We start from the raw sequence: 27,501 nt of genomic DNA, 5'->3' as shown, positions 1-27,501 counted from the left end.
GTTCAAAGGTGGATTGTTACGTTTTATGTGCAAGGCTTTTAAAATCTTGGTTTGATACTCAGACCTTCCTCTGGACATGATCTCAAACTGCTTGATAGCAACGCTGTTTTCGCATTCTGTACATGGGAAAATGTGATCTTTAATTGCACTTTTCTGTATAGAATTCAAATTCAGGTGTACTCCAGCTCTAGTCGATAAATGTTTTTTTTATGTTTATAGATTTATTAAACCATTGTGTTTTATTTAGATGTAGTTAAATTGTATGTATATGTTATTCCTGAAGAGGATGTCTTGTGATGTCGAAAGCGTTCGATATTTAATTTGTTGCGTAGTTTTGTGTTTCTGTAAATAGTCGCAGCTTCAGTGGTTTCAGCAGTGGCCGAGTTGTTAGCGCGTTGAGCTCGCAGTCGAGAGCCTGCATGTTCGACTCCAGCCACCCGCACTGCTTTTGCTTCTCTGGGCAAGAAACTTTACGATAATTGCCTCTACCCAGTGATCGATTCCGAGTAATGGGTAGTACAAAAGTTAAGTCATAAGCAGAGTAGACAACTGAAAACAGACATTGCCGTCGGCTGCAGCGTGGGTCAGGTGTATGTCGGAAGGCATACACTGATGCATAGCGCTCAAGTCCGCTTTCCCGCAATGCAGGATAAAAATAAACAAACAAACAAATACAACTGTTGATACAAAAAGTTGAATTGACAGCCTCCCCCCAACCCTAAAAGTGTTAAACTGGACAATATAAAATGCAGTGTAGAACAACTCCTAACGTCAGTAAAAGGGAAAACAGACATCCCTGTCGATGACGATACCAAAGACCAGATCAAGTTTTTTGTAAGACGATTTATGGTTAATGCAAACCATGTTTGTTTGTCCCGACGGAACCAAGCGGTCCATTGCACCTTACACACCCTTTCAAAACGCCTTAATATCAAGGTGTGCCAATTTGATAAAGGCAAAGGTGTAGCCATTCTGGACAGCGAAGACTATTTTTAAAAACTGGACCAAATTGTTCAAGATAAAACCAAATTCATTGAAGTCGACGACAATGTTAAAGTACATCCACTAATTTCTAAAGAAAGATCTATTCAATATTATGTACGAAAAAGTTTGAAAAAATTTGAAAAGACATTATAAAATCTCTGATCCCGACTGGAAGTTACCCTGGAAAATTATAATTATGGTTTGATCAAAGTACATAAGCCAGGCACTCCCGCGAGACCAGTGGTTTCCATGATTGGCACTCCGGAATATCAACTGGCAAAATTACTGCACAATATCATAAAGCCGTATATTCCTAACACTTACATGCTAAATTCGACTAAACAATTCATGGAAAAGCTGAAGGATTTTAAATGTCCTCCGAATAGTGTTATGGTGAGTTTTGATGTGACGTCGCCATTTACTGACGTGCGCTTCGAAAAACCATCAATATTATTGCTGATCACATTTTTAATAACAACCAACCGCATCGACCATTCATTGAGAAAAAGGATTTCATAAAATTGTTAAATCTGGCCACTGAAGGTATGTTAACTTCATGTTTAATAATCGCTTGTTTAAACAGATCGATGGGTTCTCCATTTGGTCCAACTTTGGCCAACTTCTTTTTAGCGCACTTAGAAATGAAAATGTTTGAAGTGTTTCGTGACTTTACCTTAAAATGTATGTACGTTATGTTGACGACATTTTTGCAATTTTTGACAACAATCAGTCTTCTCAATTTTTAAACCTTTTAAATGCTCAACATCAAAACATCAAATTTACGGTTGAAAAATCTGATAGCACTATTGCCTTTTTAAATGTTGAAGTGAAACTAAATCATGATTCGTTTGACACACAGAACTGGCGAAAACCCACCAACACTGGCCTGCCTACTTTTAAATTACAGCGCTTTTTGCCCAAATAGGTGTATTTCTGGATTAATTTTATGTCTTTTATCTCGTGCCCGTTTGGTTTGTTTGACGGATTTATTGTTCCACAATGAAACCAATAAGTTGAAAAATATGCTACATTTAAATGGATACCCGTCATATTTCTTTGATAAAATAGTGAAAGCTTTTTCGGATAAAAAACCGAAAGATATACCCGAAGAAGACGATTTTAGCAACTTTTTTGATGTACCATTCTTGGGAAAAAATTCGGCAAGACTTTCAAAAAATCTAGCTAAAATTGTTAAAAAGAAATTTGATTGTGACATTTACCCTGCATATAGAACGTTCAAAGTAGGCAGATACTTCAAGCTAAAGTCACCTACGCCCTTTGCTTTATGTTCCAACGTTGTGTATAAATTCAGTTGTTTGCGTGATGCAAGCCTGACATACATCGGTATGTCAACAAGACATTTATCGACTAGAGCTGGGGAACACCTGAATTTGAATTCTATACAGAAAAGCGCAATTAAAGATCACATTTTTTCATGTACAGAATGCGAAAACAACGTTGCTATCAAACAATTTGAGATTATGTCCAGAGGAAGGTCTGAGTATCAAACCAAGATCTTAGAAGCCCTGTACATAAAACGTAACAATCCACCTTTGAACAGACAATTGTATGCTTGCGACTCATCTTTCTTGCTCTTTGTATTTAAAATTAGTTTTTCGCACCTTGCCTTTATACTACATCATGTGATCTGTTCAACACCTTTGATGCAGTTACCTTTGATTCTCTTAGAGCCTATATCGTTGAGTTTGAGCTAGTCAGAAGTACTGTGCAGTTTTTTGTTGTTTTTTTCCTGTTTATAGATTCAATAAACCATTGTATTTTATTCAAATGTAGTTAAATTGTATGTATATGTTATTCCTGAAGAGGACATCTTGTGATGTCGAAAAACGTTCGATATTCAATTTGTTGCGTAGTTTTGTGTTTCTGTAAATGTAATAAACTTGAATAATTATGTTAAACTTGATAACGTTGCTCGGCTTCGCATGCCTATGGTCTAATTAAAAATAAGAAGATTTAAAAAAAAAGAAGTTTACTTCAATAATCCTTGTGCTGCAGTTTAATTTCATGAGTACAAATGCGCTTGCCTCAGAGGATCAATAAGACCAGGGGTCACCAAATGGCAGGCCGCATGCGGCCCGCCACGCTGTATCGCTGTGGCCCGCCGAAGGAATCAGCATCCAAGTATAACCAAAAATACTTTTCTTGAGGAGTTAAAGAGCACGAAGGCAAAAAATACTTTCCGGGAAGCATAGTTTCGCTTTGCATACGATTCCACCGACCGACCAATCAGATTATAGTTTTAGGTGGGGGTTACTTAAAGTTATTCCAATGCGATGTCCAGCCACACTGTCCCAGTGGTTGATTAAAGCGTATGTTTTCGAATTTCGAAATTGTCTGTGAGCATAAGGTTGCTTATTTTAAGTTTGCGAATGTCATGTAAACACTAGTGTGCGTTTCACCGTTATTGTGTTTCACGAGCAGTATTCTTTTTATGCAAGTTTTTGTTGGCAAAATAGGTCGGTGTGCCAACTCCATTTATAATAAGTTGGCAAAATATTATATATAAATTTGGAGACTTTTTCTGATTGTATTATGAAAATATTTAGCTTCGTAACTTACGGCAAAACGTTTTTTTTTTTAAGAAATATGGAACGCTTCACGATTTTGCGTATCATCCTTGCGTAGGGCCATGCTGATCTTCTCTGTATTTTTCCAATTTTAGTATATGTTTTGCCGAAGCAAGTACTGCAAAATGTGGTTAATCAACAAATTTTTGCCATGCTGATAAGCACCACAAGTGAGAGTTGTCAATAATAAAAGAAAACGGTTTTATAGACTCTCACAAAAAGGATGAAAAACCAACTCATTGCTTTTTTAGAGGGAAGACTGTTCATGAATTACGATTTTTTGGTGATTTCCACAAGCGTTTGTTTCATGGTACCTGTTTTTTTCCCCTGTTATTGGAGTCTATTTTTCGCTGATATGTTTGCAGGTCACTATTGTTGCCTGGACTGCAATGTGTCAAACATTTCCTTGTTTATTGAAACTTAATTGCAAGACATCTTTTGTGGAGCAAAGTGACAACACCACTCTTGCTTGGCGATGAATATTCTGAAGAAACCGCTCGCCTCGCTATAAGTGTGCAAAACAATTGGCCTCGTTTATTAAATTATTAGGCATTGTTAAAAAAAGTCGAAAGTGTTGTAAAAGGAACTTGACCTGGCAGTAGCGTTGTTCGATTAATTTTGTTGCTGCGGTATTCTAACATAAATATGAACAACATGTAACGCTGGATGCTGGGTACGAAATGCGTTCTTTTTTAGCATAAGAGTCAACCTACTTCACATTTTATTAATGCGGCCCGCCACAGCTCTCCTTAGTGCCAAAGTGGCCCGCATGCAAAAAAGGTTGGTGACCCTTGAACTAGACCACTGATCCGACATCACTTTCAATACTTTTTTATTCTCTTATAAAGCAATTACATTTGCAACGAGAAAAAATTGGCACAAGTAAAATCACTAGCAACATTTTTGTTACAGTTAAAACATTACAGATAAGATTAGAAAGTTTGCAAAAAATGGGTAGGCTATAAGTTTTTTTTTAAAGGCTAGTGTTGTTGTCAGTGAAAAGTTAAAGTTAGTGAAAGTGGTGTGATTCCTGAGAACATGTTAAAATTAGTATTCATTGCCTTACCCAAAGTCCCAGGAACACTTGATTGTGACAAAGATCGCACTATTAGTCTGATCTCACACACTATGAAATTGCTACAAAAGATCATCCTCCAACGCTTAAGAAGGCAATTGCTTCCAGAAATAGGGGCAATCAATTTGGCTTCATGAAAGACTGAGGAACAACCAACGCAATCTTCACCATGAGAATGCTCGGTGAAAGAGCAATTGAAGTGTATCAAGACCGATATCTAGCATTTGTAGATTTCAAAAAAGCCTTCGATAAAGTTCGTCATGAACAACTTTTTGAGATGCTGAACAACATTAACATTGATCACAAGGACCTGCACATAATTAAGAATGTGTTACCAACAACAAGCTGCAGTTCACTTACCTGAAGGTCTGTCTAGATATTTTGAAATTCAACGCGGGGTCAGACTAGGCTGTGTGATGTCACCAGATCAGTTTAACTTGCATAGTGAAATGATTCTCAGAGAAATAGAAGGCGTTGATGAGGGAGTTTTAGTAAACAGCATCTCCTTAAACAATATTATCTATGCTGATGACACTGTGCTCATAGCAACATCCCCGGACGGTCTACAAACACTAATTAACAAAACTTCAGACATCAGCGCAAAATATGGAATCCAAATTAATGACAAAAAAACAAATTGCATGACTATTTCCAAACAAAGTCCTGAACCCCACTTTGCACTTCACCAGGGAGGCAGCACAATTGAACAAGTGTCTTCTTTTAACTATCTTGGTTCTCTCTTAACAGCGGACGCCCGATGTAAAAAAAGAGATATGTAGAGGAATAGGCCTAGCCAAAGACGCATTTAATAGACTACGACCTATTCTATTGGATCGCAAGCTTTCTATTCCTCTGAAGTTGCGACTTCTCAAAGTGTTGGTGTGGTCTGTGCAGTATGGTTGTGAAACATGGACCTTCAACACAGAAACTAGGCGTAACATTGAAGCAGCTGAAAAGTGGTTTTACAGAAGAATGCTCAGAATTTCATATAGGCTACTGATCACATCACAAATGCAGAAGTTTTAAACCAGGTACATCAAGATAAGGAACTATTGAACAACATAACTCAAAGGCAACTAAAATTTCTCGGTCACATCATCAGAAGAGAAAAATTCGAAAATCTCTGTCTAGGCGGTCGCCTTATCGGGAAACGTGCTCGTGGCAGACAACGAACAACATTTATATCTAATTTTCAACAAAATACATCAATCAGCCAACCAAGAACACTTTGGGACACTGCGCGACAAAGGAAACATTGGAAAATTTTACGAACTGAGCATCTAGTTCATCAAAGGCCACATCGGCCATGATATTGTAGTACTACAGTACTAGTAGTAGTTGTTGTAATTCAAAATATCCATTGGAGAGATATTTAATATCATTCAAACAATGTGTGAACCACTCAATCACTGAAACACGACTGCAACCTTTCAACTACCGTAGTTATTGCGTCTGATGACTTATGACCCTTTCGTTTAAATGACCTACCTTATTTGGCCTATAAGGGTATTGTTGTATTTTTGACACAGTCATATCATTTGCGTTTTTTCTTGGTGACTTTTTTGTGTTTGTTTATTCGTTGCAACTGAACTTGTAACAATAAGAAACAAACCAACCTTACGACAGCCCACAGCTTATTCTTCTTGCTTATGAAGCAGAAACAGAGGTCACGGTTTCCAATTCTTGTGACCAATGTATTATAGCTTATTGGCACTGGAACAAATCTTAATATTTTTATACTTTTTAGGTACCACATGTATGGAGCGACTATAGGAAGTCTGACCGTTAGCCAGATATTTGCCAATAACAATACAATTCTGTGGGAGAGAAGTGGACAGCAAGACATTTATTGGCTACAGACGCTTTTGGAGATCAATTACACATCTCAACCTTTTCAGGTAAAAAGTGTCATCAGCATTTTATATTATATAACAAGGACGACCAAAAAAACATAAAAAGAACAAGAATGCGCAGACAAGGTCAGCGTGGAGAAATATGACGCGTTCAACAAAACGCGATGAAGAATGAGTGTGAAGAAAATTGTTGCAAAAAGTGAATCAACCTTTTCCAATAGTGAGGACCAAACCAAGTTTTGATGGTGATAATTATAGAAATAAATTGGGCGACCATTTTGTTTAAGAGTTGCGGCTAGCGCAAACTTTAAAGCATCGGTTTCAATTTGAAAGGGCAATGCTTCGTCAATTGCAGCAACTACTGAATTTAAAATTTCCTACTTGAGCTACTGAAAAGCTGATAATGCTTTTGAACTAAGTGGAAACGATTTGTTTTGGTCAAGAGGTCTGATTTTATCAGAAACATTGCGTATCCACATAGGTAGGGGAATTTATGACATGGTACTCTTACCCCAAAAAAAGTTGCAACAAAGGGTTTTTCAACTGATTTGATAAGTATTGGGTGTCAGTGTTAACATAATATTTAAAATCTTAAGGGATCTAACTTCTGGAAAGTGGTTATTTTTAAGATGGCTTCCAAGATGGCTACCAAACCATTAAAATAACAGTAAGTTGACCATAACTCGGTCATCATATGACCAAAACATGTAGTTTTGGTGTCTATATCTAGGTTTTTTACCCTGTGAAGTCAATGAGACCATTCTCAGAATTGTTGAATTATCTGACAGCCTATAAATTCAATATGACAATCCAAGATTGCTGCAAAACAATTAAAAATGATCAATAACAATGTAGGGGAAAGCCGTGTAATATGAACTGCTGTGTATTATGAACCCCTGTTGTTTTCAGAAAACGTGGCAATAAAAATGTTTGACTTTTAATAGCTTGAATTAAGTAAGTTTGCTGGTCATTCGACCGGAAATGTTCTTGTTAAAAGTTGGCGTGTTGCTAAAGTTTTGGGGGTATGAAGGTTTAAAGCTTGTGTGATATTATTTTGCAGATGGAGAAATTGTTGTTTTTTTTATCAGTATATCAATGGACTTGTAATTTTTTGATTAATATAGGCCTACCCTCAAATAAACTTGATGATGGAAATCACAACAAGTTTTGTTTAAAAAATGCATTATTTAGTTGATTATCAGCATTTTAACTGGAATCACCACAAGTGTGTAACATGAACCCTAGCTGAATGTGTAATATGAACCCAGGTTCATATTATCAAGTGCTTTATGATGGTGTAATAAATTTTTGTAAACTGGGGTTCTGTAAACTGGGGTGGTTCTGGGTTCTGTAAACTGGGGTTCAGAATTCAATTTACCAGCATTCTCAATGCAGTGCACGTCATTCGATTAATGCTGCTTATCTTTTTGTGAGTTTAATGCTTACATTTAAAAAGTAGTGCATGTTTACTAAAATTTGGCGTAAATTATTTGAAAACCTTATGGTAATAAATTTTGTTATGCTGCACATGTAATGTGGCTTGCTTTAGTGCAGTTTTTGTGTAGTTAATCCACCTCTATTTAGCAATGATTCAAAGCGGTTCATATTACACATCACTGGGTTCATATTACACAGAGGGTTGTGTAATATGAACTCTTTTGGTAAATTAATAAAATTGAAATAACTTTTTTATTGCAAAATATCACATACTAATGTATTGATGGGGAATAGGTATGCATGTTAGCTTGCTATTCTGTAAATATTGTCCATATTTTCATTGAAGTTGTGAAATTAGGAACGTTTATTGTTAAGAGGTTCATAATACACGGCTTTCCCATATTGGTTATTAAAAAACCCGATGAATTTCTATATATATTTGGGTAGACTAAGCAAGCATAAAGAGTTCATACGATGTGGTCATGTACAGTAGACTCTTGACATAATCAGCGTAAAGAAAGCACATGGATCAAGTATTACTAATGCTCATCGCTGTCACTTTCGGTGTCATCGTCTGTAATTATGTGATTGCTGTATGGGTTGACACATGAACCAGTTTGTCATGGTCCACATCCAGCATGGCATGGTAGCCCATATCTCCGGCAACTACAGTGAGGTGGACACGATTCGCAATTGCCGTGTATCATTTTCAATAGGTTGTCCGGGGCGCAAATTTTTTTTTTCCACGAGATTTCTGTCTCATTGATTCTAATCACTCTAAAAGTAAGATTTTCCGAAAGTGTTTTGAGAGATTGGTTGATTCAGATTGCGAAATAACTATTTACCAATGAAATTATGCAATGATAATAAAATATACTGGTAAGCTTTCCCTAACCCTACTTTTTTTTTAAAAGCTCTTGTGCACCGCAAAAATTAATTTAAACAAAAAAACAATTGACTTCGACGGGCGTCGAACCCTCGTTCTCACGAACACTAGGCAGAGGATGAAACCACTGAACCAACCGTGCCAACGAGAAAATGTTGAATTCACACGGTTTTAATACAAACTTTTACCAAAATATGCAAATGAGATAGAAATCTCGTGGGAAAAAAATTTCGCGTCCGGGGCGCGAATTTTTTTTTTTTGAACTTTCTGTCTCATTGATTCTAGTCACTCTAAAGTCTAAAAGTAAGATTTTCCGAAAGTGTTTTGAGAGATTGGTTGATTCAGATTGCAAAGTAACTATTTACCAATGAAATTCTGCAATCATTATAAAATATAAGCTTTCCCTAACCCTACTTTTTTTGAAAAGCTCTTGTGCACCGCAAAAATTAATTTAAAGAAAAAAAAAGTTTGACTCCGACGGGCGTCGAACCCACGTTCTCATGAACACTAGGCAGAGGATGAAACCACTGAACCAACCGTGCCAACGAGAAAATGTTGCATTCACACGGTTTTAATACAAACTTTTACCAAAATATGTAAATGAGACAGAAAGTACGTGGGAAAAAAATTTCGCGTCCGGGGCAGCTTTCATGTCCGTCATGATTGGAACCATCTGATTATTGTCTACTTTCCATCCCCAGTCTAGAGCATCCATACCATCGTCAGTAGCCTACCCATCCTGACCATAATTTGGTAGTAAACTCTGAGGCAGTGGAATAGACTCTGAGGCAGTTCCAAGATCCTTAATCAAACAAGTGACTTCTCCATGCAGGAAGTGATGGAAAGTGATAAAACAAAGCCATGACTGTTATGTTTGGCAACGATGGTAGTAGTAACCTGGAAACTCAGCGCTGCAATACATTGGTCAAGAAAATTACAACATCCAAGTTCTTTGTTCACCCTGAACATTTTGCCACCTACATCATCCTTTACCAAATTCCACTGCCTCAGAGTTTACTACCAGATTATGGTCAGGATGGGTAGGCTACTGACGATGGTATGGATGCTCTAGACTGGGGATGGAAAGTAGACAATAATCAGATGGTTCCAATCATGACGGACATGAAAGCTGCCCCGGACAACCTACTGAAAATGATCACTGCAATTGCGAATCGTGTTCACCTCACTGTAGTTGCCGGAGATATGTGCTACTATACCATGCTGGATGTGGACCATGCCAAACTGGTTCATGTATCCATACAGCAATCACATAATTACAGATGATGACATCGAGAGTGACAGCGATGAGCTTTAGTAATACTTGATCCATGTGCTTTCTTTACGCTGATTATGTCAAGAGTCTACTGTACATGACCACATCGTATGAACTCTTTATGCTTGCTTAGTTTACCCAAATATATATAGAAATTCATCGGGTTTTTTAATAACCAATACATTGTTATTGTTCATTTTTAATTGTTTTGGAAGCCATCTTGGATTGCCATATTGAATTTATAGGCTATCAGATAATTCAACAATTCTGAGAATGGTCTCATTGACTTTACAGGGTAAAAAAACCTAGATATAGACACCAAAACTACATGTTTTGGTCATATGATGATCGAGTTATGGTCAACTTACTGTTATTTTAATGGTTTGGCAGCCATCTTGAAAATAACCAAGTCGAATCCCTTAAGATTTTGAATATGTTAATACTGACACCCAATACTAATCAAATCAGTTGAAAAACCTTTTGTTGCAACTTTTTGGGGTCAAACCATATATTGCCCTACCTAACAGTGAATATTTGGCAATTAATCCCATAACACGCTTTTGACTACATAAAGGAGAGAGGTCTTTCAAATGTTATGAAGTGTCTCAGGATCTGGTTTCATTTCATCTACACAAACTACGATTTCGAGAATTCCTAAACTTTTTGAGGAAAACATACTCCTCTGTTTCTTCTAAACCAGATTGTCACGTTTTTCTTTTTCCAGAAAGTGTTGAAGGTTATGAATGTTCTGTTGTGTAAAACTAATAAAGTTGTTTTAGGATTGATTTGGTAAATTTTGGAACAATGAGAGATAGAGCCAGTGAAGTGGTAGAGACAGTCTCCCGTAGAGGAATTGACATCTGCTGCCTTTAAGAAACTCGATGGAAAGGTGGTTCAGCTCGCATGATACATGGGAGCACGAAAGGTACAAGTCCTTTTGGTCGGGAAGCAGCCAAGGCACAGCAGGTGTGGACTTTCTGCTTGCAGAGAAGTGGATGGAGAAGGTCTTTGACATTCAACATTTCTCTGATACAATTATTCAACCAAAGTTTCTGGTCAGTAGCTATGTTTTCAACGTCTTGTCAGTTAACGCACTTCGAGTGGGCATCAGTGACTCCAACGAGGATGCTGTCTATGACCAATTCAAGTTGGCTGGAACGAAGATCCCAGACGAAGAATTTCTAATCTCGTGTGGACTGGAATGGACATGTAAGGAGAGCTGTTGCAGGCTGTGAGGAAGTACATGGCGGGCGTGCTTATGGTACACGCAACAAATAGGGAGAAAGAATACTAGAGTTTGCCACTGCTCACAGCTTGCAATTCGTGGTTCAGGAAGAGAGATAGTCATTTGATAACCTATGAATCTGGTGGATCTAAAACACAGGTGAACTACATTCTTGTGAGGAGAAAGGATCTGAAACGAGTGAAAGACACAAAAGTAATCCCCGGTGAAGAATGTGCCCTGCAGCATCACCTTTTGATGTGACTTATCAATCGTCATTTTTCACATCAACGCACAAATTTAAGCTCCAGGAGAACTTGGAAATTGAAAAACTCGAAGGTTCAATAGGAATTCCATCACGCCTTCCTAGAAGAACTGGACGATGCACATCCCAAAACAATGGAGGAGCGCTGGTGCAAACTGAAGAAGGAATTCAATAATGCCGCAAGCAGAGTATGTGGTTACTCGAAGAAGCGACAAAGGCACAGACAAATCTGGTGGTGGAATGCCGACCTCAACATAGTGGTTGCAGAGAAAAGGCAATTGATTATGTTTCAAACAGTGGAAAATGGGGGCAGGAAACAAGACTACATTGAAGCCAAAAGTATAACCAAACAAATCATACATCGAGCAAAAATATCAGCTATTAAGAAAAAATGAAACGATTTAGATCTCCACAGTGACCAACTTTTTGCATAGTTAACAAATGAAAAAAGAAAAGGAAGATGCCACAGGTGAGAAATGCATAAGAGATGATGACGTTAACCTCTCGCTTCATGACAAGAGAAAGAAGTTAACTTGGAAGCAATATTACGAAAATACAATTTTGGTATGAGGTGACTTTCTTTAACCGTAGACAGATAAAACCAAGCAACCACACGGCATTTAACATAATACATTAAAGTGAACATAAACTATAAACTACGAACGTTTTCGGCCATACACAATTACACATGTTAGCCCTTTTTAAGTAACGAAAAATAACTGATTTTAGATCTAGATTGAAAATAAATAACTGATGTACACAATGAATTGAAAAACGAAATGCATAAGAATGGAACGGCAAAGCAAGGGAGAAAGGCACATCACATGGCGGTTAATTCCGCGAGGCAAAAAACTCATCATATGACGAATTAAGAAAAGACGTTAAGCAGATAGGAAGCGCCTGCGGCAAACAACTGCGTATTGAGGCGAGGATTGCAGGGTCAAATTCGGTGAAACATTTACGCACAATTCTAAAAGACTCCAAGGGTCGAATGCAAAAAGGTCGCTCAAAATAAACCTAACTTTCGGCAAGCTCTTCTCAGGCAAGCGGAGTTTTAGTCAAGCTTCGTTTAAAACTTGAGCGCACTGCAGAAACTAATTTGCAAGGTCGCTTGGCCAAACCACCTATTGAGCTGCGCTTTATAATAAAACTAATTTTAAGCCACGTTTTTGACGCAAAGTGTGACGTCACTCGACTTGCCATGGTGATTTTTGAAACCTACCCAACAAATAAAGTAATTGTCAGTTCAGAATAGTGGTTCTTAACCAGGGTTCGATCGAACCCCTGGGGTCGACGAAGCTGTTTCGGGGTTCGGCGAGAACGTCCTCTGAAACATTAACACACGGCCTAGGCTACTGAATGGTAGCCTATATCAGCGAATATTTTTGGAAAATATACTACAACAGCAAATATAAACAGTTCATACTTGGATGCATAGCAGTACGAGCCAGGGGGGCAGCTGCCCCCCTTGTTGTTTCAAAACGTCGCGAATTCAAGCAAAATCTTGCAATTATTATGGCAAAAATTGCTATATAAAAAGCTTCAAAATTGCATGAATTAAGCAAAACTACAAATTAATATATTTTACCTATCAAACTAAGTACGGTACAGCCTCTTATTTGCACAAGAAATATGCCGCAAAATTTTCATTTGGCACACCCGTATTGATGTATTGTATGCATGGTGATCAAACTGTAGTACGAAATGCATTTAACCAACCGCATCATGCCAATTTGGGCAGCCACCAAAATATGTCTCTAATAGGTACTTTTATGAATCTGCCCAAATCAAAACACAAAATTTGGTATATAGCTAATTTTATTAATTTTCACAAATGCATCGTGTTGATTTGGGCAGCTGAAAACATGACATTATCTGATTAGTCTGTTTACGCAACTGCCCAAATTAGCGTGAGGCAGTTTCCCCAAAATGAACAAATTCATTAATTTTTCCCATTTACATAACTGCATCGTTTAGATTTGGGCAACAAAAAATATGAAATTATCTGATCAGTAGTCTATTTATAAAACTTCCCAAATTGACATGATGCAGTTGCCTCGGCATCAAAATTTACAAAGTCTTTAATTTTTTTCATAATATCCATAAATGCATCATCTTGATTTGGGCAACTAGAAAATATGAATTTATATAAAACTGGTGAATATTTTTATAAAACAATTCGGGTGGAGGGGTTATAACAGTACTTTTTCAACCATAAACGGACATAGCTAAGCAACACCACAACATTTAACGAAAAAATGTTATACTGTACCTGTTAAATGTAATGTTAATGTTGTGGTGTTGCTTATCTTTGTTTGGTTACTTTTATAAAACTACCCAAATTAAAATGATGCAGTTGCGCCCCAAAATAAAAAATAAATATTTACTTTGTATATGCAACTGTGTCATGTTAATTTCACCAACATTTAAAATGCTACTGCTGAAGTATATAATACTCCTAAATGTTACTCTTACCTACCATGCCAAAGTACAGAAGCATCGACCAATGCAGAAGCAAGGTATATTCAAAGATGAATTCAGTTGTTCTATCTTGATTACTTGGGTAAGAAATTCTAGCTAGCTGGTGATCTTGTTATGTTAGTTTTTCACTGTTATCATGCACCGCATACATTATATTTGGGCAATTTCTATAAAAGCGTGCAGATTTGGGCAAATTTACGTTCTGCCCCCCAAAATGATTTGGTCTCGTACGGCTATGCTTGGATGACATTATCGAGCTTCAAGAAAGTGAGGTACAAAAAAAAAACTTCAACACAACAATCTTCAAACGTTTTGATGCAAACAAGTGGAAAGTTATCCTCTTATTATAAAAGTTGCACTTGAAGTTTTCATGCCATTCGTAACCACTTATTTATGCGAGCATGCGCTTTCTACAGTTATTCTGGTGGATGAAAGCACAAAAACGAAACTGGCTTGCATGCGAAAATGACATGAGAATGGCTGTTTCCGAGACAAAGCCTCGAATCTCACTGCTGGTCTCAGAAAAACAACAACAAAGTCTCATTGATAGAGTAATGTAGCCTATTAGGCCTACTATTAAATATGGAAGATTTTTGTTTTTGTGACTCAGCAAAAACTTGGGGTTCAGCGAAAGCTTGCAGATTAACGTAAGGGTTCGGCAGGTCAGTAAAGGTTAAGAACCACTGGTTTAGAAAGTTCTTCGTGTAATTAGGAATGCTTTATTAATGAGATCATAATACCTTTTGTTACATCACAATTGAATTTGAAATGCAGTTTCCACTTCCAGTCAGCGCTTCCACTTTGGTGGTAATCAAGGATATCTACAACTACGGGAATGCTAACTAGAAAATAGCTATGACAGGAGCGGGCCGACGCCAAAATCACCACAATATAAAGATACGAAGCAATCAGGAGGCACTTAGTCATCCATGTACAAGTACAAAAATGTACCATGTGACTAACTGTATATTTATGGAATATTCAAGCTTTCGTCGGCATGTAGCCATCAGGCTAAAGAAAGCTCTACCATAAACGTTAATTATGAATATGGTAAGCAATAAGAGAAAACAAAGTGGGTATGCATCATAACAGGAATATAAACTCAAATTAAAACTTGTGCAGTAGATATGAAGCAATAAAACAGATAGTTTTCTTTTAGTTACACAAAATAAAGCATAAAAAGACTACCCTAAAACACAATAGAGCAGTAGCGTGGTTGGAATAGCAAATACAGTAAAGATGTAGAATAACCAAGCACACACAGACATTAGTGTCAAAATAAGCGTTGACAGTGACTTGCTCGTCTGCAGACCACTGATAACCGAGTAGCCTGAAAGGTGTGATACTATTGTGTGCAGGGGCGGCGCCAGCCAAAAATGAGTGGGGTGGACGAAAATATTTTGAGGTAATATAAACAAAAGAATAGAATGGGGCCAAACGCTCCCATACATTTCCTCTGCGGTCCATAGAATTGCCAACTACGATCTTTATGTTAGCAAGCTTGTCGTTACTTTATGTCATGGAGCTGCTGCAATGATAGGCGGCCTCATAAAAATTTATTGGGTGGCCCCTTAAACAGAATTTTAAAAAACCTGGCTTTTACCTGTACCTAATAATACCCATTGCCATAGGTTAAGAACAGAGATGTAGCCTACGTATACGCCGCAAATTCTACGCCGTAGACTTGCGGCGTAGACTTTTTGTTTACGCTAACGCTTGCGGCCACATTTTTTTGGATAGTTTGCGTTTGAGGCTACGCCGTAAAGTTTTCGCGGTTTTTTAGCGCATAGCGTCAACGCATAGGCTACTTTTTAATGTCTTTTTTTCGCTACAACACGCCAATACCTTCCAGCGCTGCAGTTGAAAGAACGTTTTCAATGGGCAAAGACATATTGGAACCAAAACACAGCAAAATGTCTGATGAACACTTTCAGATGCTTGTGTTTCTTCGTGGAAATTCAAAATAAAACTTGTTTGTTTCGAGTGGTTTATACCGTGTGAATGTTTGGCACCTAGCAAACAAAATTAGTTTACGCTAATGTATGCGCTGACACCGCCAACTTTTTTTACAAGTTACGTTGACGCATACGGCGCATGGTTTTTCAAACGTTTGCGTTAACGCTGACGGCGTCAATATTTTTTGTATGCGCGTACATTACTGGTTAAGAATCACTGCACTAAAATTTTATTTTGAGCTCGCAGGTCAGTTGAAAAGCTTTCACCATTTTTGAGGACCAGTGTTGTCGGCAATGTCTCGCTTACTGCTGATCTGCACCAGATGTTCAAGTCTTTGTAATGATGGCAGGTCGCAGATAATAGTTTATTGTCTTATTTTGCTGTGGATACGTTCACAAGATGCCACAGTCATGGGCAAAGTAGCAACAGTAGCAATAATTTGAAACAAATCGCTGTACAAATGATTTAAGATCGTTTTGTCCACACAATTTCAAAAGTGAAGGCAGACACAACCACACGGTCCACTTTGTTGCTTTTCAATTTCTAGTTTCCACTTGTGACAATTATTAGCTGACCCCAAAAAAGAAGATCCTATTGCTGCCCAACCTGATTTTCATGGAAATTATAGAATTTGACTAAATATTCAACTTTAGGCAAATTTGATGGAGACATGTGCGTGTAATAAAATGCAGCTGCATTTGACATTAATTCACATGTTTGATCCGAGTAGCCTAACGCTTTTTAAGTTCATTCAGCATTCTGTCAAAGGATAAAGAAAAATCTCGTCTTAACTATTCTGTAATGGATTCAGATTCACTCCACGGAAGACTGTTGCAACCTATCAATAATATCTGACCATTTCGGAAATGGCTTGGTGGGTAGCGGCATCGCTTAGCCGGCGTAGTGGTTTCACTGGTAATTTGATTTCTATCTGCAAACAGCGATGTGTTGAAAACCAATTTGGTAAAATCTTCCTCTGAACGCAGTGAGTCAAATGCTCTTGTCAAGTCGTTGATAGCAGCAACCCCAGTGGTAAGATCCATTTCTTCACTTTTTAAATAATCTGAAGCCTGTTTACTTAACGAAAAGCATTTATGAAGAATTAGACTAGCAGTAACAAATTCAGTTTGCTTGATGCAGAACAAACATCCAGTAGATACACCATTACCTTCATTTGTTGGAACATTGACAGCAGTGCTGGATATAGGCTACATTAATAACAACATCCAGATCATCTGAACGTGTAGACCAATGAGACCATCTAGTAGCCTATCAGATAACGAGTGCAATGCAATTTTTCCAGACGTGATTCCATCCTTTTTAAAATGCTCTTTATACAAAAAAATGTATCTTGGGAGAACAGTCCATAAAGTTGTAGATGTTACCAATTGTTTTGACTGTCGCTACGTTTTCAACACTGTGACCAAGCGCAAGATTTAGTCGGTGTGCAAAACAATGAAAATATACCGACGGTTTGGCACCCGCTGCAATTAGGTGTTGCTGTGCACCTTCATCCTTGCCTGACATGTTGGTGGCCCCATCAAAACCTTTGCCTATTAGGTCTTACAAAGGTTGTGTCTCAGCTGTGATAAAAGCCATCACCTCAAAATGGTAAAATTAGACTACAATCAATCAATACAATAGAGCGATAACCATGAAGATTCTTTATTTCTTCGTATGTCAATGCTGCAACAGTAATTCATAAGTAAGAAGTTGAAATTAATTGATGACGCAGTCACTAGGCCCCCCTAACCCCCTGCATACACCCCCCAAGTTTTCTCATCGGATCTCGACGAATTACAAAATTGACCATAAATAGAAGTGGGGTGGACATGTCCACCCCAGTCCCCCCCGTGGCGCCGCTACTGATTGTGTGAACTCCAACTTTCATGAGCCAAACACCTGAAAGCATTCTCGCTAATGTGGATATAATGCTAGCTAAGCAAGAGCCGAAAAAGTACCGGTATCGACTGAAATCAGCTTTGAAAAGTACTTCAGTACTCCATACTTGGCTCAAAATGTATTGTTGTTATATAATTTGTTATACAAAATGTTATAATTTTTGACCATTTAAGGAACTAAGCCTGTCTTGAAAATTCGTGCAAGTTCTTTATACTTTGCCGAATCGGAATTCAGGCTACTTTCAAACCGTTTGGTCAGTTCAGAGATAACTCTGTCCATGAACTGATTGTAAAGTATTTTATAATGCAGTTGAGTGTCTGCAGTAGTTGCCATCGAGCCTCCACCCAATCTTTCAGGGACTCTTCTTTGCCATGGTGCTTGCAAAGTCGTGATAAAATTAGCAGAAAATTTTTCCGGAAGTGAAACTGCATTTTTGTAATTGTTCTCAAACTCCAAATCACGATATTTCTTTCGAGTGATTTTCAGGGTCTGAAACAGCTCTTCACAAGAGTCAATGTCAAGCTTTTCTCCTTGCAACGTGATACCAAATTGCTCTATAAGTGCCAAAGGCTTCAAAATCAGCACAAGTCCAAAATGTGTTTGTGCAGTTTCTTCATTACTACAGTGCCGTGGCCAGTGGCCTGGTCCAACTCGTCCTTAATATCTTCAATGAAGGTCCTTCATTGTCTAGCGTCAAGTCCAAGACAATTCAGAACTGTGATCAAACTTCAATAAACGAAAAACAACAGCAATTCCAAATGCTTGCAAACAACTAAATCGAAGTACAACTTCATAGCAAACAATTTTTTTCTGAATTATTGTGAGGGGAATATTGGGGAGGACATATCCCCTCCCCCTACTTCAGCGTCACCGGTTTCCGAAACATACTTTGTGAAAACGAATTGGAAGTCCTACGCACGTTGATGATCAATGAAGCTGATGGTACAATGGGGGGTCTGGGGGGCTACGCCCCCCAGAAATTGAAATAACTATGACGATTTTAGCCCACTGTCCAAAATCACCCCCCCCCCCCGAATTCTAAAAGTGGATAGAGCCCCTGCATACAGGTTTCCGAAACCTGACTGATGTTGTTTACTTATTACTTTTAATTTCTGACACTTCTGACACAATACCCTACATTATTAAGCTAATTTAGTAGTCTTGCAATGCAATTTAGGTTGCAGAGCATAATTTCATTGTATAAGCACGATACCACATAAAAATTTAATGTTTATGAAATCAGTAAATCATATGTGAATTCTTTGCTCAAATTTGTAGCATTTTTTCACAAACACTTGACAAATTGAAAAGTATGAGTTATGTAGTGTCTTGCGGTTTTGCTTTTGTGTTTTCAACGTCTTATTACTGTCGTGAAACCGTTCCTTAGGACTTTGTGTCGCTTATGTGAAACGCTAGCTAGGAATTCAAGCTTCAAGTATTTGTGCATTTCTTCAAGTACCGTACTTGTGCTTTAGGATTTTAAGACGTGATTAGGCATTTTTGTGCTTTTTAGGAATTAAAATGCCACCTATAAGTTAAACGCATTCTTGCAACCGGTAGTTTAATACTTACGTACACGTAGTTTTATGTCTTCTTAACGTTGTAGCCTACATATGTTGCATGGCCACAGTGCTTTTGTATAATTATCGTGATTGGTTGATTGCGAGCGCCACTCCAGGCAGTCCTAAATAACTTTGGAAGTCGTATTAAACCGACGCGTAAAGCGCCCGCGGTTTTTGAACGTTTGTTACGCCTTTGATATGCATGCTGTCAGTTAGATATTTTATCAAGTGAAAGAAAATTTATCTGACTTTCCAAAAAATTCAAACGTGTCTTCGAATCATGTGTATATCTATAGCTATAATAGATTTATTAGACAGGTATCAAAACGCCAAAGTTAGATGCAAATTATAATAAAGAAACAAAGCTTTCATCTTGCTCTGCTTGAAGTAATGACGTCACGATAATCCCGCGTCACACTTTGCGTTCTGTTTCTTTTACATTAACAACCATAGCGGCTTATCAACTGCCGAGAAAATATTTATTCTGTAATAGACCGATCCATCGCCTAGCAACGTTCAGTCAATCAGAGCGCATGAGAGCAAGCTATCTTCGGTTGCCAACTATGTAGCATTGATTTTGTGCAGTTTCTGTCACATTTATGCTATAATTTTTTAGAAGTAGAATTTGCTTCTCCGGTACTTGCAGGTTTAACAGCAAATACCTACTTGAGATGTCTTAAAAAGCTTAAAATCGGAAACCTGCTGGAAATAGTGCTTTCTAAGACACAATTTAACTGGGTTGTTAGAGCCATAGCCATGCAGTGTTATCAATGTTTTGAATAATTGATCATATTTTTATAGAAGAAGTTACATAGCCTGGATGGTGTGCTGTGCTGCAACTGCTACCTTGTTTGTTTGATTTGTTACAATTCACTGGAGTGAAAGATTAAATCTGTAGGCCAAATCTTTTAAATGAAACCCATTTCTTAGCCTGCAAAGAGTCAAAAGTGGCTGATATTACAAAGACAATTTCAAACATTTTTCTTTGCATTCTTTGTATTTAATGGCACTTCGGGCATTTTGCGTCAAAAAATCAAACATGGTTTTAAATTGCACGTGACTTAAACTACTATAATATGCAAACAATTCATTAACAGGAGAGTTTATAATGGAACTTAGGCCTACACTAAAAAATGACACTTCTTGCAATTGTAGCAAAAGAAGAGATTGCGATTCATGTTGCAGTTTTACAGTAGAACACAAAGTTCTTCTTTCAAAGCTTGATTTTCAGTCACCAGCTTGCATGATTCTGCAATGAATAGCATAGCCTGTAAACTATGGTTGGTTAAATTGAATGGTTGAATAAGATAAAAAAAAAAATGAACCGAAACATATAATACCAATAGCCTTGTAGCCTACCGTAATAAGCTACCAGTAATTAATTCATACAAATCAAGAAATAAACCATTTAGCGTAACCCTTTATAAAATGACTAATTGAGATGTCATGGATAATCATAGCCTATCATTGTTTTGTGCTTCTGAAATACTTTTTTGCTTCTTTTGTACATGGTCATGGTCATCTTGTTCACTGTTCATTGCATCATTGTCATGAGACATATCTGGAAGAACTCTTTTTCGGCTCTTTTGAGTTGTTTGTACTTTCATTCCATCATTCATCAGCTGGAATTGGGTTTGGATGAATGTTAGAAGGTTTCCCATCCAAAAAATGCTAAAGTTGGTAACACTTCATGTATTGATTGTATGTTAATACATTGCAAAACTACCACCACAAATAAACATTGAAATCAGTCTATCAGCACCCTCCAGCAGAGCTAATAGATTGTTTAGGCAATTGATGCAGCATTGTAAGACAGTTTCTGCTTTGATAAGATCGCAAACAATTTCAGATTCTAGATAGGCTAGTAGTTACCACCTACCTTTGAACAAACGTATGAATGGAGGTAAATTCTTGACACGTTTAGCTGTACATGAGGCCGATCACATGCTTTGATCCAACGTAAACAGTCTTCCAGTTTTATTTTTGGTTTAGGAAAGCAAATGAAAATGATATCTTTGCATTACTCTGGATATTTGTCGTCAAAATTGCAAGTGCCATAACTAAATCTCTTATTTACCACCACGAAAACAGCATAAACGTGACTGAAACTGCATAAAATCAATGCTGCATAGTTGGCAACCGAAGATAGCTTGCTCTCATGCGCTCTGATTGGCTGAACGTTGCTAGGCGATGGATCAGTATATTGTCTAGCCGGCAAAAGTGCGACATTATTATATCAACTCAACGTTTAACCACAGTGCTTAGACGTGAAAATTGTTTATTTGACTTCAGTTAGTTGGAAAAATGCGGATCGGAAACAACTGTTGCTTAAAGGGATAGTAAAGGAAAAACCTGACTTGGCGACTTTCCATGTTCTTTGTGTTTAACATGCTACCATAAAACGATTTTCAATAAAATTTTGCCCCATTGCGGTCTGACCATCATTGCGCGCGTGGTTTTGTCAGAGCTGTCAAAACGGGAATTTGCGTGAGCAGCGAAGCGTGCGACTGTACAGCCTACGTCATAAAAGCTGATCGAGCAATATTTCTTACTGCGGGCGATTTAACTGTATGTATTCTCTCATTAACCAGAGTTTCTATGATTACAAGCGGTAGTTTTTATACTTGGAGAATTAAATAATGTTTTGTCTAGTTCAAATACTGCATTCAAAGAAATGGCATACACATGATTTTACACAATCAACCAACTCTACATAGGCTACTGTGTAAATTCACGCTCGTCTGATCACATAGGTTACATTTCTTGGACCAACAAAATGAGCGATTTTATGTAGATTTAACAGGACATTGAATTGCTTTTCATAGTTTAGTGCATTTTTCACTCGGTGCAGACTTACATATTACTAAGGCCATTTTAATTTAACCTAAAAAAATTCTTTTTTACTTTATTTTTACTGAACGGAATTGATAACTTGGAAACAAATAAGGCGATAGCAAGTCAAGTCAATTTATTTTGTTTCAACAGCGCCATATATTAACAAACAAGCAGAGTAAATGTAATCATGCATGTCCAATTGTCCATCTAGCATGTCTTTCATCCGTGCTGTATCTATCTCACAGTAGCACAAAGCTTGATGTTGCTCAACCATTGCCACACAATGACAACATGAACACCTGTTGATATAAAATTGGTAATAATTAGGGTGATTACTTTTTTACTTGTCAAAAAAAGTCAAAAATTTATCAAAATTGTAGCGTTAGATCAAAAATTGTCAAAATTGTTCACAAAGTAATTGTTTACAAACTGCATTGTTGTGGTGTCGTAGAGGTTGCACAGTCAGTGAATTTTTTTCATTTTACACCTTGTAGCCTACTTTGGCGCAGAGGGATGGTGTAACGGATAAGAATTGGACTCACCGAATTGTAGCAGACCCTCTACAATCTACATGTACGCGAAACTACCAGGAATAACCTATCAAGGCTTTGTTAGTCCGAGGATAAAGATTCAAAACCATCCAAACCTGGTTCGACTCCCAACTTCAGCTGGTTGTTGAAAACATCGCTCACCTCTAGCTAGGGTGTAATAAATTGGGTGGGCATAATTGCTGCAGGGAAGGCGGCTGAGAGAAAGGAACTGGCCACCCTACTTTCTTAGTGCCAAAGGTTTAGTACAATGAGTACCGTACCTATCTTCTCATACCCAACACTTGAAGTTGAATCAAGTATGGGATTACATTTGCCTATTTAGCTTACTTTATACTGGTGTAAATGGGCGGCCCATTGTCTACTTATTGTGAATCATAAGCCATTAGGTGAAATAATTAGGTTAATATGGTGTGGTGGTCAACACACCTCAAAATGTGTAAAATTTTTGATAGGTCATTTTGCGGCAGCTGTGTTGTACAGCATTTTGTACAATGATGCGTAATTTAACTACTTGAGTTCGTCATACGTGAAAATTTGTCAAAACAAATTTTAATGTCAATAGTTTCAATTTTTAGGCCAAAAACTAATTGCCCTAGTAATAATTCATTGCATAGGCTACCGGGACGGGAAAATTCAACTTTGCAATATAACTAGTATTAGGCAAGGTACACTTAAGAGCGTTAAGATTTCATTTTCTTATAATTTCAGTTGCATTTGTAAAGTTGTTTTGAACGTGTTGTAGGTTCAAGGCCTACAAACCCATAGGGAAATACAATGCAAAGCTGAGCAGTGAGCACTTATCCCGCTACGGTCGGTGATTTAATTATTTTATGTTAAGTAAAGCTAAACAAATCCAGTATATGTTGTCAAATATCTAAATTTGCTTACCAATCAGTGTTCCCCACTCGATCCTCCTGCTGAGAAACGTCAGTCACATCAGCAAGGTAAAGCTGATTGATCTCTGCCTCTGTGTACTCAGGCTCAAAACGATAGGGTTCAGGTTCTAGCATACTTTCTTCTTCATCATCACTTTCACTTCAGCCACCGTACTATCTTCCTCTTCGTATTGGAAACCAAGAGGCAGAAATTCTCCAATATAACACAAAAAATTTATAGTAACCTAAAGCACCTAAAAATTGACAACCAAATATAGTTATTACTTATTACTATCTGAAGCCTTTACAAATTGTTTCACCTAACGGATCATCAGAAGGTCTTATTCAAATAGAAAAATAAATATTCAAATAGAATTCTATTTGAATAAGACCTTCTGATGATCCGTTAGGTGAAACAATTTGTAAAGGCTTCAGATAGTAATAACTATATTTGATTTAATTCGCTCTGCTTTGCCTTTTTGCTTGGCATTGAGCACTTTTTGTAGTATTAATAGTTTTCATTGTTTTAAAAATTGACAACTACTGTATATAAACCACGCATACAATAATGATGTTATAAAGTAACTTGCGTTCTTCTGGTGACTATAGGCAACCATACTAGGTTGCGTTCTTCTGGTAACCTAATAGCCTAGAAGAACGCAAGTTACTTTATTTATCAAATGCCTGGTAAACCATTTCACTCTGTTTTTAACGATGTTATAGGCCTAAAGTGAGTTCAATTCATTCAATTTTATTTTTTGCTGCTGGCGCAAACAAGTACAGAATGACAAAGTAAACATACGAGTTTGACACCAAGCAATTTAAGCAATTTTGTTAAGTTGGTTTTTGTCGCCGAAAAGTGCTTCAAACTGTGGTTTAGATTTTGATTAAAAAATGTTTTTAATTCATCACAAAGATCAAAAACACGTTTCCAAACTTTGCCTCTGGACAACCATCTCACACTAGTGTGAAATAATAGAACATTACTGGATGTATCCAATTCACTGCAAACTTTTGAAAATAGGCGGTTGTTTAAAGCACTAGCTTTTACAAAATTTACGACACTTACAACGCTTTTCATTGTATTTTGGAATTCTTGTGGCAAAGTTTCTAAACTAATGAAATTCTAAACTTTTCAGAAGGCCTCAGGTGACCCCAAGCAAATTGTCAGGCGACCCCAGTTAGGGTCGCGACCCACATGTTGGGAACCCCTGCACTAGGTTAATGGCCTTGTTGTAAATTAGTTTCTGGTGGAGAAGGACAGATTGATGGACATGCACCGGGTGTCAAGTCAAGTCTTTTGGCATATCCCATTTGGAATTGAAGAAAAATTTTGAAGTTTGCTTCTTGAAAATGCAGACTACGAATTCTGTGGTGTGGTTTTGGTCCACTCCAATGACAAGTTGTGGTGTTGACAAATTTATTCCATTTCCTTTTTTGTGTACTGTCTTTGGGAAACCCAAACATACTAACTTTATGCAATGCTGTTGTGTCACAGCCAAGCACAATACAAACGTCAGGCATAGTATTTGCTATGATGCAATATTGTTTCTACAATAGTCAAACAATGATGCAATATTGATTTTATGGACATTTAATTTTTAGCAATGCTACTAGAATTATACACTACCGTACCTCACCTTTCTCGTAACATTGCTACTATTACTTAACGAAATATCCTAGAAACTTAAAAAACGTGTAAAACTATCCTGCAAAACTCCTTTGAACGCAACACGTCCGAACTTTGCAACCCAGCGCGCGAAAAGACTTTTGATATTGCTGTAGCTCTTGGCATTTATGACGTATACTCTAGCAGTGTTTCCACTTTTTGGTCATTTTGAAAAAAATAAAAAATAAATGAAACATTGGACTTTGGGCCTTGCCAGCGCCCTTAAAAACATTTTTTTTTCGGTAATTTTTTTAAAAATGTATTCTTGAGTGTTCAGTTTACGCATTTTAATGCTTAATTCCAGTTTGAAACTTTCATTGAATATGCCTTTAAGATGTAGGCAGATTTGGCCACAAGCCGCAAAAAAATAATTAGAGATCCTTCATAGCATTATGTAATGCCATTCCCCTATTTGTAAAGTGATGCATTTGACTTGTATTAGACAACTTATCTAGTTCAAAATTCCTTAATATATTTATGCAAATTCATTTTCAAAATACTGTACATTCCATCAACATATTGTTGCTTTTTCTGTCGATATTTGCTTCATTTCGCCAATTTCATATTAGAGGTACATCTAAAGACGAAAAACTGATGAAGGAAAAGCAACCAAACGTTGAAGTAGGTTATTCCAGGAAGAATATGTTCGTCGACAAAATCAGTTATGTTTACGTAAATTCAACAACTGAGGACGTTGAAGTCTGGCAATGTTGAACATTACCAGCCACCTAGAATCAAGTCCGATTGAAATTGAATAATAAATTATATTTGCTTATAGCTTGACAATGCCGCAATGCTGAGTCACTGATTACATCCGTCAGCCGATCTTCATGTTTTTACACCTAATAGCTGTCGCTAATCGTTGAATCGACGAAATAACGGCGCAGTTTTGTCGGCTAGAAAATGACTGAATAAAAATTGTTGCCGATACTGTATAAATTGTGAATAAAACGATCAAAAATCGACTTATAAATATTCGACTTTTGAAGTTGAACAATTGCGAAATGAAACAATTTTACCATAAAAAATATCCTCAATTTCGACTGTTCGTTTTTTCCGTGTAAACTCCTCTATTCCCAGTTTGTAATGCCACGCTTTTCGTGTTGATTTATTGTGCAATGATGTTCAATCAGCTTAAAATGAATGGTTTTGTTTCAGTCGCAGACAGAAATAATTGTATGCAATTTACATCAGACGCAAATCGGTAATTGACATCATGCAGTGTCTTCTTCACAACTAATCCAATTACACGCGTAATAAGCTTATTTGGCGACTCGGCTTGGTGCCTTTGATTAAACGATCGTTGATCTGTCACTCTTTATAATAGAAACCAACCAAGCGCAATCTGCTCTCACTCCAGGAGCAAATTAATGAAATGTTTCAAAGTACATGCTAAAAACAGTAGAATATCTCTCAAACCGATTTAGGTAAAGCCACGAAACCTTAAATACGTTTAGCCAAGTAATATTTAGGAAAAGTCAAGAAATTTCAGCTTATTAACAAGTATCCCCAATAAAATACAATCGTTTGAAATTGACGCGGGCACATTATGCCAGCCCCAGTCTTAATACGGTTAAGTTTGTGTGATGGTGTGAAGATTCATTTTCTACAATAAATACATATGTAGGCCTATAATCGAGAAAACTAGACGATGTTCTCTGGTCGTTCCAGCTGCACTGCCGCGCTCATAATGTTGCTGTGGGATAAATATTTACAGCTAGGTATAGGCGGATAGTCAAAACTATGTGACGTACGCTACAAGTTGCAATTCCCCTCTGACAACAAAGTGACAGTTTGATATGCAGAAAATTGTGTAATTACTTTATTTAGGCAGAGGAAAATATAGTTCACAGTTTTAAAATTCTTGATTTAACAAGTTAGTTTTACTTTTTTCATCAGATATTATTCACCGGCTTACGTGGAACTTCGTTTACTGGAGACATCGCTTTAGATGACGTGTCACTGACAAGTGGACCATGTCCGCCTTCCGGTAAAACATTTCTAAGATGTAATGCAATATCTCATGCTATGCTGATTTGGATGAAATGGTAATGTTTTTCATGGAAGTATATTAAAGTCGTACTACC

At 37.3% G+C, this 27,501-nt stretch overlaps 3 protein-coding genes and 1 non-coding gene across 4 annotated transcripts in view; 3 read left to right on the top strand and 1 right to left on the bottom strand.

Moving 5' to 3' along the window:
- Positions 1-9,688, top strand: part of LOC145773946 (MAM and LDL-receptor class A domain-containing protein 1-like) — a 44,409-nt gene extending 34,721 nt beyond the window's left edge. Inside the window, exons 11-12 of the mRNA XM_082585070.1 lie at positions 6,395-6,545; positions 9,656-9,688. Coding sequence (XP_082441196.1) covers positions 6,395-6,545; positions 9,656-9,688 — 184 coding nt within the window. The remainder of the gene's footprint in view (positions 1-6,394; positions 6,546-9,655) is intronic.
- Positions 3,586-3,691, bottom strand: LOC145774949 (U6 spliceosomal RNA). The gene has a single exon (XR_014290117.1). It is a non-coding gene; the product is annotated as a U6 spliceosomal RNA (small nuclear RNA).
- A 1,289-nt stretch (positions 9,689-10,977) lies between the features above and the next one.
- LOC145773945 (uncharacterized) lies at positions 10,978-11,582 on the top strand. Its single transcript, XM_082585068.1, has 2 exons — positions 10,978-11,327; positions 11,429-11,582. Exons 1-2 carry the CDS (start codon positions 10,978-10,980, stop codon positions 11,580-11,582), a joined length of 504 nt encoding a protein of 167 aa, XP_082441194.1.
- A 135-nt stretch (positions 11,583-11,717) lies between these two features.
- The window catches only part of LOC145773944 (uncharacterized), a 67,460-nt gene continuing 51,676 nt past the window's right edge, over positions 11,718-27,501 (top strand). The window contains exon 1 of the mRNA XM_082585067.1: positions 11,718-11,922. Coding sequence (XP_082441193.1) covers positions 11,718-11,922 — 205 coding nt within the window. The remainder of the gene's footprint in view (positions 11,923-27,501) is intronic.

The sequence above is a fragment of the Aplidium turbinatum genome, chromosome 7 (assembly GCF_918807975.1).
Source record: "Aplidium turbinatum chromosome 7, kaAplTurb1.1, whole genome shotgun sequence".
Classification (NCBI taxonomy): domain Eukaryota; kingdom Metazoa; phylum Chordata; class Ascidiacea; order Aplousobranchia; family Polyclinidae; genus Aplidium; species Aplidium turbinatum.
The sequence above is the reverse complement of the archived record's forward strand: the minus strand, read 5'-3'. Positions and strand labels throughout refer to the sequence as shown.